We start from the raw sequence: 12,942 nt of genomic DNA, 5'->3' as shown, positions 1-12,942 counted from the left end.
TGTAGTTTTTATTAACTGTGCATCGGTACAAAAAAAAAAGTAGAACAACAATTGAATTTATTCCCACTGTAGTTTATTTTCCCCAGGGAAATGCATTAAGAAGATAGACAATTATGATCTAAATGTCTTTCTGCTTTCATTCAATTATTTATTTATTTTTTAATGAAAATGTTTATCTGGAAATGCGGATTTTGCTGTTATATCTACAATAAAAAAGTGCTAAAGTGTCTTTAAAATTCTGCTAAGAAACCCACATGCTATTTGTTTGAATTGTTCATTTTTCATATTGCCTTAAACAGCGTGTCCGTGATTTTTAGATTCTAAAGAATATAACATCAGGGTGGTTTTCATCAATGCTCTCTGGTTGATTCATAGTAGTCAGGAAATACAGCTACAGTGGGTGCTCTGCGAATGGCACCTGGCTTTGGCCAAATCCAGTGGACATAGTTAAAACTGCAAGTCCTTGTGGCTTTTTTTGTCTTGTGCTTTTCTCAACATTGTCTCGCAGGCCACTTACATTGCTTTATGATTAGGGTTGTTGACCTGTTATTCGGTGAACCTGCAGCCCATTCTAAGGTCACTTGAATACTCCAACAGATTTTCTACAAGAATCCGCCTGCATTTGGCCACATCCAACTTCTCATCAACACATACAATCATCTGAGTCACTACTGAAGAAAAGGAACCCCAGAGGACGATGCTGCACCACCATGTTTGACAGGGGGAATGTTGTTTTCAGGGTGATGTGCTGTGTTACTCTTATGCCAAACGTAAAGCTTCGGAATCAGCCCAGAAAGATTAATGTTGGTCTCATCTGACCAGAGCACCTTGTTTCACATGTTTTTTGTGTCTCTTATTGTGCTTCTTGCAAATGTCAAATTGGCCTTTTGATGATATTCTATCAGAAAAGGGCTTTGTTTTTGTCACACTCCCATAAAGGGCAGATTTATGCAGAGTACGACTAATAGTCCCACCTCCGGAGTGTAAGCCTCCAGGTCATCTGATGTGATTATGGGTTTCTTGATTGCATTTCTGATTAGTTTCCACTTTGTTTGTGCCAAAAGATTAAAGACTTGTTAGGTTTGCAAAGGTTTTATGCTCTTTCCATTTTGATCTTATTGCTTGCGCGGTCCTCCGGCAGATGTGTAAATGTTGCGAATTACTCTCGTATCCTATTCCTGCTTTGAACTTTTCCACATCCTTAATCCGGGCCTGCGTGCTGTGTTCCTGGTTTTAATAATACTGCCTCATCTCAGGTGTCTCTTCTCATAGACCTGTGACACAGACATGTACTCTGTCATTGTTAGTAATTTAGGTTGACATTGGATCATTCAGAAACCATCCAGGAACTTCTGGAGTCAGTTTGCGAGCTGAGAGAGCATGGGACCAAAATGTTTGCAACACTACTTTTCAGTATTTTCGTTGTAAATATAATGTGAAATCTTGAAATAATTTGGTTCTACCTTACGAGTGTGTCTCATATGTGGTTAATAATTCAAAATTGTATGTTTTATTATTTTTAGCTTCAAGTTTGAAACCTGAGATGTCGCAAATCAAACAAAAGTTCACAGGGGGCCAATACTTTAGCGAGTCACTGTGAAATTATGTGGTGGGCCACATTTGCCTCCCGAGCCATGAGTTTGACACATGTGAACTAATAGATTACAAACAAAAACCTTCAAAGTATTTTCATGGACAAAATAATGAAAACAATGACTGTTTTTCCAGCACAATCTAAAGAGTGAACTTGCTAATTAAATCTGAACTAACTCCTACGCACACGCAGGAACATACATGTTTGGAACACAGGTCTTTTAAGTGGCACGTGTCGCCCCTGCAGCTGCACCTCGCGATTCCCACCTAAGTGAAAACAATTAGCCCGCTCGGTTCCCGCGAATCGAAGCCATTTCCATAATGCGCGCCCGCCACCGCAATTAATCGGCGGCCAATTTCCAACACCTCTTTGTTTCTCTTGTCACAACCTGTTGTCGAAATCACCTTCCGCTTTCCAGTGCCGAGCGATCGCTTGGCACAAAAGCATATGCTCCCTGAAGGAAGCACTTTAATACGTCGTCTGCTAATAGAGGCACGTCGTCGATGCCGTGTTTAAAATGTCTCAATTGTATTAAATCGCCATTTATACCAACGTTGTAAAATATAGTATGCGACGAGATTAGACATGATACTCCAGGGTAAACATGTTATATAAAGAAAATAAGATCAAGACTGTCAGTATAAACAAAGAATATTTACAACATAGGGCTTAGGGACTGGCCCAAGTTATAAAAATAGTGAAAAGAAAAAGAAGAGTGCATCAAAACAATAGTGCAATGGAAAGAATGTAAAAGTAAATGGTCTGCATATATATAGTGCTTTACAATGTGCTTCATACTTTCCCTTTTACACACTAACTTACCAATAGCAGCGTCAGCCATGCAAGGCAACTACCTGCTCATCGGGGGCATTGGGGATTCAGTGTCTTGCCCAAGGACACTTCGACATATAACTCGGAGAAGCAGGGAATCCAACCTGCGATCTCTTGATATCAAGACGAGTACTTTACCTCCTGAGCTACTGCCGCCCAAAGAGTGCAATTAAATTTAGCAGACTGGCTATCGGAACTTGCTATGATTTATGTCCTTGTACATATTTTGTCATTGTTCAGCGCCTACAGTCCCTTCCCTTCTCCAAGAAAGGGCGGAACTGCCCCATTATTTCGAATCGCCCTCTCCACTCTCCGGTCCAGGTGCACGGAATCATCATCAGCCACCCTTTAAAATAAATAATCTGTTCTCCTTCATTTACGTTTATGAATTAGTACTCATCTCAAGATATTCCCTCGCTAAGCAGTCAAGATCCTCTTCTCCAGGTATTCTCTTCAAGATATATCTCAAATATTCTTCTCAGTCTCATTCCCCCAAGACAACCTCCTTATGTTTACCTTCCAAGATTTCCCACTTCGGCAGTCCTGGTCCCGCCCTCTTTATTCAATAGTGAGTCTCATTCTTTTATTGAATAAATGCCCCCTGTTGGGGTTTGATTACACGTATGTTTTTTTTGTTCCCCTGTTTCCTGCATTTGGGTCTGTCGGACAGTACGTAAAATATATCTCTCATCTCATCTCATTAGCCGTACCGCTTATCCTCATTAGGGTCGCGGGGGGGCTGGAGCCCATCCCAGCCATCTTCGGGCAGTGGGCAGGGGACACCCTGAACTGGTTGCCAGCCAGTCGCAGGGCACACGGGGACAGACAACTCATTCGCTCATTCACACCTAGGGACAATTTGGACCGGCCAATTCACCTGAAATGCATGTTTTTGGAATGTGGGAGGAAACCGGAGTGCCCGGAGGAAACCCACGCAAGCACAGGGAGAACATACAAACTCCGCACAGAAAGTCTGGAGCTGGATTTGAACCCACGACAGGTTCCCATGACATGAACTGTGCCGCACAAGCGCTAACCACTGCGCCGCCGTGCTGCCCGTAAAATATATAAACAATTTATATTTTTGAACTTTGAGATGGGTTTAAAGCTTATGTGAATGTTGTAGTCAAACATTGAAATAAGGACTGCACTACAGCTAGGAGCAGGTGACCCAACTCAGGGTAGGTTATTTGTTTAGGTAGTTTCCTATGTCTGGTTGAATGTCTTATAGTTAGCGTTAGAATTATCCTCCATTTTGTTAATTGTGTCAACTCCCAGGGTCATATCACTGGATGTTGACTTATCAGGCTCTTTAATAGGTGAAGTTTTCATATCTGATCTTATTTCAGAGGTCAAGGTTTTGTTCTAATTTAAGTATTTTCATTGCATTGAGCTGGTGCTACTTTGGGTAGGGTCGTCGCAGCAGGACTTGTTGCGAACGTGCCCTGAATGGGCAAGTAATCCTCTTAAGGTCGTATCACAGGCAATGTTTGACCGTCAATATATGATGAAGAGTTTCCTGTCATGGATTCAGGCGATACTGGAAGTCTTGGCTAAACAGTAAGTTTAATCTTGTTGTTATTTGTTGAATATTGAGGGACATGGGCTTCTTGATCATTGTAAAAGTAATTGGGGTCAGAGTAATCACAATCAGACTCTGCTTCAGATAAATTGTCTGGACCTCCTGATTGTAGGTGTGGTTTTTGACAACTCGGTTGGTCTTTTGTTGGCTTTTCATCATTCATTGTAGCATGGCAATAGCAAATCACGGTGAAGAGTGCTTAGGGGACATTCTTTGTCTTCAGGGCAAACAATATAGACGGAGAGATAATTTGACTGTTTCACGACATAAATATCAGACTCCCACTTGTCTGCTATTTTGTGTTTCCCCCTAAGTCTACCATTTTTGACTCTTATCGTCTTCTTGTAGGGAGGACTCAATGCCATATTTGTCAATTTTGGCTTTGTTGGGATCAGCAAACTTCCTTGCCAAAGCTGTGGCTACACTGTAGCTGGATTTTTTATTTAGATCACGAACATAATGAGAGTGGTGACCTAACTAATGGTTTACTTGAAAACCACAGGTAATCCAGGCTGTCTGCCAAACATAACCTCGCATGGGGCAAAGCCTGTTATTTAATGCTTTTTGGAATTGTAGACAGGTACCAATAGCCAGTGTGTCTTTTTGTCGTTTTCCAGTTGTAGTGAACATGTTAAGGAGAGTTCTTTACAACCGTTCAACTGATATGCTGTGGTTCCAATAGTTTTAATACCAACTATTTGATGCTCAAATGGGAGGGACAACAGATTCAGCTTTATTAACTTATTGTTTAGAAGCTGAAGTGATAAATAAATGACTAGATTTAAAATAAAAGCTGTATTTAATTCTTTAGATATGATTTTTGAAAAATTGTTCGCCGTTGTTCTTTTGCCTGGGTGATTTATGAGAACAATTTGTCTTTTTATCAGCAGCCCGGAGTTTGAGATAGGATCGCAACAGGCACATTTCAACTCGGCCGACGAGCTGAGAAGCGACACTCGTTTACTCTCGCTACATGTGGAGAATCGGGGGATGATGATGCATCGGGAGTTGATGAAATTTGGCAATGTTTTGTCTCTGATGCGGTCGGTTGGGTGTGTTTCCGAGTTTTCCGATGGCATATGTATGTCAACTCTCACTAAAACATAAGAAGCCGTCGTCTCTCATGGTTTTGTATGTTTGCAATTTTCTAAAAATATTTACAGTTCATGGAGTGATGTAATCGATCGCAGCTAGGGCTTCTCTGGCAAAAAAAATAACTACATAAAAATAACTATGTGTATCTATCTATCCATCTATCTATCCATCTATCTATCCATCTATCTATCTACTTATCTATCTATCTATCTATAGATGTATACTCTGATACGGATGCTTGTATAGGTTTTCAGTGAACATTTTTGCACCGGGAGAAATAAATTTAAATAATAAAGTAGACCACCTTTGCAATTGATACCATGGGAGGTCTTGTAAAGTGTAAAACGGAAACCGTGCACCTCAACCAACCCTGTCGTCTCTACCCAGTTAACACAACATCCTTTGGGCCTCCACTTCATGCTCTCCCAAGAGAAGTTGAGAGAAAATTCACTTTTGACACCGTTATCCGTCTGTTTTGGAAAAGAAGAAGGATACAAAGAGAATTAGTCTCCCTTGTGTATCTGGCTCAGGAAGAAAAGATAAGCAGTTCATTTTGCCCGAGATGTCAAAGTGAGGAATCAGAAGTGACAGCAAAAGGGATGAGATATTTCCAGATATGTTTTGATGGCTGACGCTTCCTCGTGAAATGTGTCAAGGATTTGCCGAGTAAATCTCACTTTGATGTTCCTTAATTCCGTAACCTCTTTTATTTTTTTTCCTGCAGTGAAGTTTGAAGACTGCAAGCACAGCAGAGAAGTGGGCTTTGTCAGCAGCGACCCCAACTTCAGCATCAGGCCTGATGGGTCCGTTTTCGCCGAGCAGGAGCTGAGCAACCTGACTAACCCTGTCCAATTCATGGTGACTGCAAAGGAAATTTTTGACCCGCACATCTGGGAGACCACCGTTAAATTGGCACCGGCAGGACATCCTCATCCATTACCTCTGACAAAGGTAGGAAGATATTAATTCTGATTGTTTGGTATGTTTACTTACTTATAAACAAGGCATAGGGATGCACCTCATTTTGGCAACAAAAATATTTCTCCTGAAATTGAAGAAAACAAAGCTTCAGAAAGAATAATAATGCATCCAAGGTGAGGTAAGCTATGGTTAGCCGGCTTTCACTTCCAGCAGCTTATTTTTTTATTTTGTACGCAAAAAATAAGGAAGTGGAGGTCAAAACACATGGTCACAAGTTTTTATCAACTTTTTCCATGTAGTTAGTAATAGCAAGTTTGTTAGTTGTTGACTTTTGCAAACACTGCAATGCTAACTTACTACAGTTGATCTTTTTAACTTTGTAAATACGAACCATGTGTGGAACAATCAGCCTTAATTTGGGTTTTCTTTCTGCGCAGTGGTAGTCTTTGTAATCGCCATCTTGAATGGTCACATGATCCGGAAACACGCAACATTAACAATCAAAGCGGATGCGAAAAAGAAGACAGTATCATTATCATCATGTAGCCAAAGGTGTAAATTCTCCACGCAGTAGGCATTAGGCGTGCGTAGGGTTCACAATTTAAGAAATTAACGTGAATAAATTAATGTTCATCGGTTTTTAAGCCAACGGCTTTAGATATGGTGCGGCTCATACAAAGAGAACATTGACTTTCCTTCTTAAATTCGAGCTTTGGGCTTTTAATCAGGTGCGATGTGTAGTCTGGAATTTACGGTATAATTGCTTATTTTGCAGAATATGCAAATGCGACTCGTTTGTTGCATTAGATTCCACCAACTACCACACCGTCATCATCAACTTTGGCTCCTATCATTATTTTTTTAATATATAAAAACCAAAATCACAAACAACCTGAAAGGAATCAAAAATTGGGAAACGTATATGCACATGGGCTGAAAATTAGAAGAGGACTGGTTCAAATGAAATACCCATCCCTAGGTTCTAATAGATCTAGCTAAGCTAGCTTAGCCCAACCAGACGGTGATGTGGTTCAAGTGCCATTAAGTACAAATCTGCGAATTAATGTCGCCCTTCATAAAAGCCCCCAAAGGGTCAAACTTATCTCAAGATGACGCCATTACCGAATGAGAGTATACGACTGTAACTAAATCAATCATAGGTCTTCAAATAATTACACACAACACATTAGAGCAGTTGAATGAATGGTTTTATTGTTATTTAACAAAACTAAAACGAAATTAGAGGACATTCGTCAAAAGCACATGCAGCTTCAGGTATAAGTGAAGAGCTCACACTTACTTCAAAACGCATGCCCTGTACACCCTTTTGTGGTTTGGGCTTTATCACCCTCCTACCAGCACGTGGAAATCGGACCGCTTGGACCGTTGGTTTTATTGTTTTTGTACAAAAGTAAAACGAAATTGGATAGCTTCTCGTTTCAATGTAAGAAAGCAATTTAGAGAGCAGCTGACTAGCTGCGTTCGAGCATCGTGTGTCCTCGGAAGGAGACATTTTTTCTGCGATGATTTAAATAAAAAGCTCCCAAATGTAGTGGTTTCCCACGAGCTGTGGCTCCAAAGTCATCCATTTCATGGCTAATGGATCTCGCAAGATACAGGGTCCGTAGCGGTGGCTTTGGACAGTTGTTAGCCTAGCCGTTAGCCGTAGATTGGACCAGCAGCACTGCTTTTGCCTTCTCCCAGACGCCGCCTGAGTGGCTTCTGGAACCTGAAAATAATCCCATTAAGCATGGTGATCTGCTTAGAGTCCGATTTAGTTCAGGAATGTATTTTTAATATAACAAGCCACTAAAAGCTTCGGAGACATAGACTGCCTATGCTCATCCAGGCTTTTTGACTGACAGCCTGCATGAGCCTATTACAGTCCTGTACGGAAACAGTCACGCCCACCCAATACATGCCTACACTATCTGTGCTCTAACTGGACCCTACTATGTGCTCTCTCTCACCACAATAAACGAGATACATTGATATCAAAAGAAAATAAAGACAATTCAATTAAATATCCATGAAGGAGTGAACCAGAAATAACCAAAGCGCAAAGTAGCAAGGGTTCTCTGTGTAGCAATTTCAAGATATGTTTTCAAAATGAGCTGTTTTTTATGTCAGGTGGACTAAATAGAGAAACATATTTAAAATGTATATTTTAAAAGAATAAAGAAGAACATTTTTAGAGGAAATGGTGCACATGTCTATTTTTTTGTAGAAACATCACGAGATCTCCGCTCAATCAAAGAGAGGCTAAAAGGCACCACGCTTGGGAGTTCATTTTGTTAAGTGCGGCGAGACATATGCGCCAATTACACGCCTGATTCCTCTCTCATCCTAGATGCCCCGGTATCTCTGGCGTGCATTCCTTTGCTTTTAATACCGTTCGCTCATCTGTTTTAGCCAGAGAAAAAGAGCTCACCTGGAATGCTCATTCTGCGGCCTTTGAGAATTTCTGCCGTGTTTATGCGCCGACGCTATCGCAGCACACGCAGGTAGGGCCTCTCGTGGAGCGCTCTCGGAGCCGTACTTATTTCATGGCACGGTGGCTCGCTTTCTCCACCAGCTTAGAGTTCATTAGTTATGCGCTGGCAGATCTGAAATCCACTGCTTCCCCGGAACAGGTTTTGGTGCTTATTTGATTTGCATTTTTTTGCCACGCTCTATTCAAGACGGTCTCACCTGTTTGTGTTAGATTAGCCTTTAGTTCAAAAGTCAGGAGAGCCAAAACCGGTTGCTATTTTGATTCATATACGTATTTTGACCCGTTCAGTACCATGGACAGTTATATATATATATATCTATGTCAAGGTTATATTATTAAAGAACAGGGCTGGTTGTGAATGATTTCATTCCTTGCCAGAAAGCTCAGCATGGATGTTGTTTTTTCAAAACACAATTATAACATTATATATTATACTTTTTAGTTACCAATGACCGCAAAAGGAAGACAGCTTAATATGCCGTGCTAAAATAAACTTGTTTTACACAAATTGTCTTTGATTTGATTTTACATAATATGCCTTGTTGTGATGTGAATTTCCCTTCGGGGATGAATAAAGTATCTATCTATCCATCTATCTATCTATCTATCTATCTATCTATCTATCTATCTATCTATCTATCTATCTATCTATCTATCTATCTATCTATCTATCTATCTATCTATCTATCTATCTATCTATCTATCTATCTATCTATCTATCTATCTATCTATCTATCTATCTATCTATCTATCTATCTATCTATCTATCTATCTATCTATCTATCTTGTTCTGGATAAATAGATGTTGAGTTGTTATTAGGGCTGCAACAACGCATCAATAAAATTGATTAAAATCGATTATTAAAAGTGTTAGCAACTAATTACATATATGAATCGTGTCGCGCAATTTATGAGCCATTAAGCACGTTAATCAATGCAAAAAAAGTGTATTGTATTGTAGTAAAGTCGTAGTACCGCTTAGTTCCGGCAGAGTGCCTTCAGACCGTTTTTATAAAAGTATCTTACTTATTTTTAATCATTTTATATTGAAAATTGCATCATTGCAAACAAAATTGGCACTAGAAAGTAAACTCAGGAACAGAATGTCCTGCAGAAATACAGAGAAAAAATTAAGGTAAAAAGAAAAATAATAATATCATGTTTTTCTCAACCGAAGGGGCAACCTTTTAAGCATATTTTATCCGTCCATCCATCCATTATCTGCACCACTTATCCTCAGTAGGGTCGCGGGGGTGCTGGAGCCCATCCCAGCTATCTTCGGGCAGTGGGCAGGGGACACCCTGAATTGTTTGCCAGCCAGTCGCAGGGCACACAGGGACAGACAATTTGCTCGGTCATGAACACCTAGGTACAATTTGGACCAGATAATTAACCTGACTTGCTTGTTTTTGGAATGTGAGCAAGCACGGGGAGAAAATGGAAACGCCACACAGGAGGTTTGATCTCGTGACCTCAGAGCCGCACACGTCCTAACCACTGTGCCGCCATGCTGCCCAGCATATTTTCTATTGTTTGTAAATTGGGAAACTTGTGGCTTCTTGAACCGGATGATAATCCCATGAAGTACCTGCTGGTCATCAGCATTTATTGCACTTTCTTTCGTTTTTGTCTTGTATGATAAGTCTAACTGTAATAAGATCTTTGGATAAGGTTGTAGGAAAACACTATTACATATTTGCAGGTGTATAGCATACATTTGTCTGTAATTTTGTTTATTAATTTATTTATAAAACATGTTTTTATTGTTTTATATTATAGGATAGTCTATTGTGTTGTGCGCTAAGTATGTCTATGTGTCCTAAACTTTATCATTTGAATATACGAAGAAATTTCAAACTATGTTTTTTGTAAAATCAGAGTCGTCGAAAAAAAATAACAGACCGAGTCATCGATTATAAACAAAACTGATAGTTGCAGCCCTATTCGTGTTTATCCCTTAATGAGGGAAACTGCAACCATGAATTAAGAGAGCAATTGGTTGAGGTTGACATGTATGAGGAAGTATTTTGTAACGAGTTTTAAGTACAAATGTTATTATTTGACCTCAAAGGCACGTTTAGATAGCTTAAAGTGAGCAAAAGATGTACTCAAGGTAAGCCACATATTTTTCCATAGGAAAATAATTAGTTATTGTAATGTGGGCATAGATTCTTGGATTTTAAGAAACAATTACAAAAACGAACACTCCTCTTATAAGCTCCTATTTTGTGGGGGCATGTTCCTGAAGACTTACACTTATGATCTCTTTTGGTTTATCAGTCGAAAAGGAAATTACACAACAACTCGGAATACAAAAATATATATCAAAAGACCACGATCAAAGATAGCAGGGTGCGCAGAATGAGCAACGAGCTGATGTGGTTATTTTCCCCTTTTTGCTTGTCAGACTGAAAAGTTCCAGATGTCAGCACAGCAGCCCGGGGGGCTGTGGGACTGAAGAGCGCCCCGCACAATGTGCACTGTAGCCGGGAGCACAGGGCTGCCAGCTGGCCTCTGCCTTTGGCTTTTGCAAGACCCTCATACACAGGGGCCACGCTAACTGGCTCCGCTGCATGTGCAAACACACACTTTGATGCACATATGTGCCAGTATGCTTACACTCAGCAGTGCACAAGTGGACAAAAACACTTGTAAGCGCACTTCTGCATGCACGCTTGGCTGTGCATTCTGGAAATAAAGTTCGGGCATGTGGACTGGGCAAGCCCTGATGGCAACCTCACTTGTGCCAATGACTGCCGGACTCTACTGCCAAGTCCTGCCTCATGTTGGCATGCAAACTATTATTTACTCGTATTTCCGTATACTCTGAGAGAAAAAAATGTGTGTTGTTGGTGGCACACAAAAATGTGTCCAAAGCAATGCAAACCAAACAATTAAAAACAAGTCTGCTCCATGAAAAGGTATTTTCAGAAAGAATTGAGTCAAGTTTAGGTAATTATTATTACGGCCAGGCCGTATTTTTAAAAGCGATGGATTATTTTCACATACTCTATACCTATGTTTGAAAAAAAACGGAATGTCTCCAGAATATTGATTTAAAACATAGAAAAAAATGAATAAATACATTAAAAATTACAGTGGCAAAATTTTACTAAAACAATAATATAATGTGATTGTTGGTGTGGTTTATTTACGCAGAAAGACTTCAAAAAAAGGCAGCCATAGACTAAAATACTAGTCTCGTGTCAAGATTTTTTTTTATTTAAAAAACAAAACATATTTTTTCTTATTTTCACCAAATAACATGTTTATCTAATTTTACAGCGTTTTGACCTCTAAAAGTTATTCTTAAAACAAGTGAAGTTATCTACAAATTGGCCCTAAAACTGCAATCATGTTTAATACTGTAATTCTTGATTATTAGGTTAATGGCAACCAGAACCACCCACTCGATGCAAAACAGTATGTGAAGTAGCCTCTCCCCCTCTTACCCATTTGTTTTGGTTGACCGAGGATAATGGATGGATCGAGGGTGCACAGGTGCTCTTCATTCTCGGTGAAAGGAATGGCAAATTAATTGCACAAATTTAATTTCTCTCCCTTAGCTCTCAGCAATAGTTGACTGGGGGTAATGGATTGGGGCTTGCCTTTGTGGATGGAAAAGGAAAAAAATACCCACTAAACAAGCAGCAAGCCTTCAATTTGTGTTTAATATTGTTTCTTGCCCGCATGTTGGTTTAAGATCAAGCGATGGTTTGATTGTAAATCCTGTGCAGTCCCTTTGAGACATCTTGTGATTAGGGGTTAGCCAAAAAAATGTGACTTGACTTGACTAAATTTATATTTTTTCACACAGGGATGCACTGAGGCAGTGTTCCCTCTAAGCTGCGCACAAGAAAATCTAGCCAGCGCGCAAAAATGAGGGCTTAAAATTACTAATTAAGAAGCGACTTAAGTCAAAGTTACAGTGCATGAAGGTAAAAATACACGGGTTCCCCTGACGTTGTGCCCTAAATGCGGTATTTTGAAGTCGAGTCGAAGTAGAGTAAAGTTAGTAGAGTTTGTCGAGAACCGGCTTCTTCGGCTCGGCTCACTACAAGGAACCGGCTCTTTCGGGTCATAAACGGCTCTTCAGGTTGTTTTTGCTTCTTTAATCCCAACATGACCAAATATTATGTAAAATTATGCACAAAATGACTTAAAGGAAGGGGAGAATAGAACAAAAAAGAAAAAAAAAGAAAAAGTAGTGAAAAGCTGAGAAAAAAAGAAACAAAAGGAAAAGAAAAAAGAAGGAAAAATTTGGTAAAAAAGCCCGAAAAAAAGAAAAGAAAGAAATGTAGGAAAAAAGTAAATTGAAAACAAAAAGAAAAAAGTAACAGCTGGGAAAGTGAGGTTTTGGATTTAATTTATATTTAGGGGGACAACCATATTCTGACTCCGGTAGCACAATAACTTTCAAATTGC

General features: G+C 39.8%; 1 protein-coding gene across 2 annotated transcripts in view; it reads left to right on the top strand.

The window, feature by feature from the left end:
* cdh4 (cadherin 4, type 1, R-cadherin (retinal)) overlaps positions 1-12,942 on the top strand; it is a 323,086-nt gene that overhangs the window by 199,727 nt on the left and 110,417 nt on the right. For both annotated transcript variants that reach the window (XM_088338690.1, XM_088338689.1), the window contains exon 3: positions 5,827-6,053. In XM_088338690.1, the coding sequence (XP_088194816.1) occupies positions 5,827-6,053 (227 nt within the window). The remainder of the gene's footprint in view (positions 1-5,826; positions 6,054-12,942) is intronic.

This window comes from Urocampus carinirostris, chromosome 6 (assembly GCF_059441175.1).
Source record: "Urocampus carinirostris isolate Australia breed hairy pipefish chromosome 6, RoL_Ucar_1.0, whole genome shotgun sequence".
NCBI lineage: Eukaryota > Metazoa > Chordata > Actinopteri > Syngnathiformes > Syngnathidae > Urocampus > Urocampus carinirostris.
The sequence above is the reverse complement of the archived record's forward strand: the minus strand, read 5'-3'. Positions and strand labels throughout refer to the sequence as shown.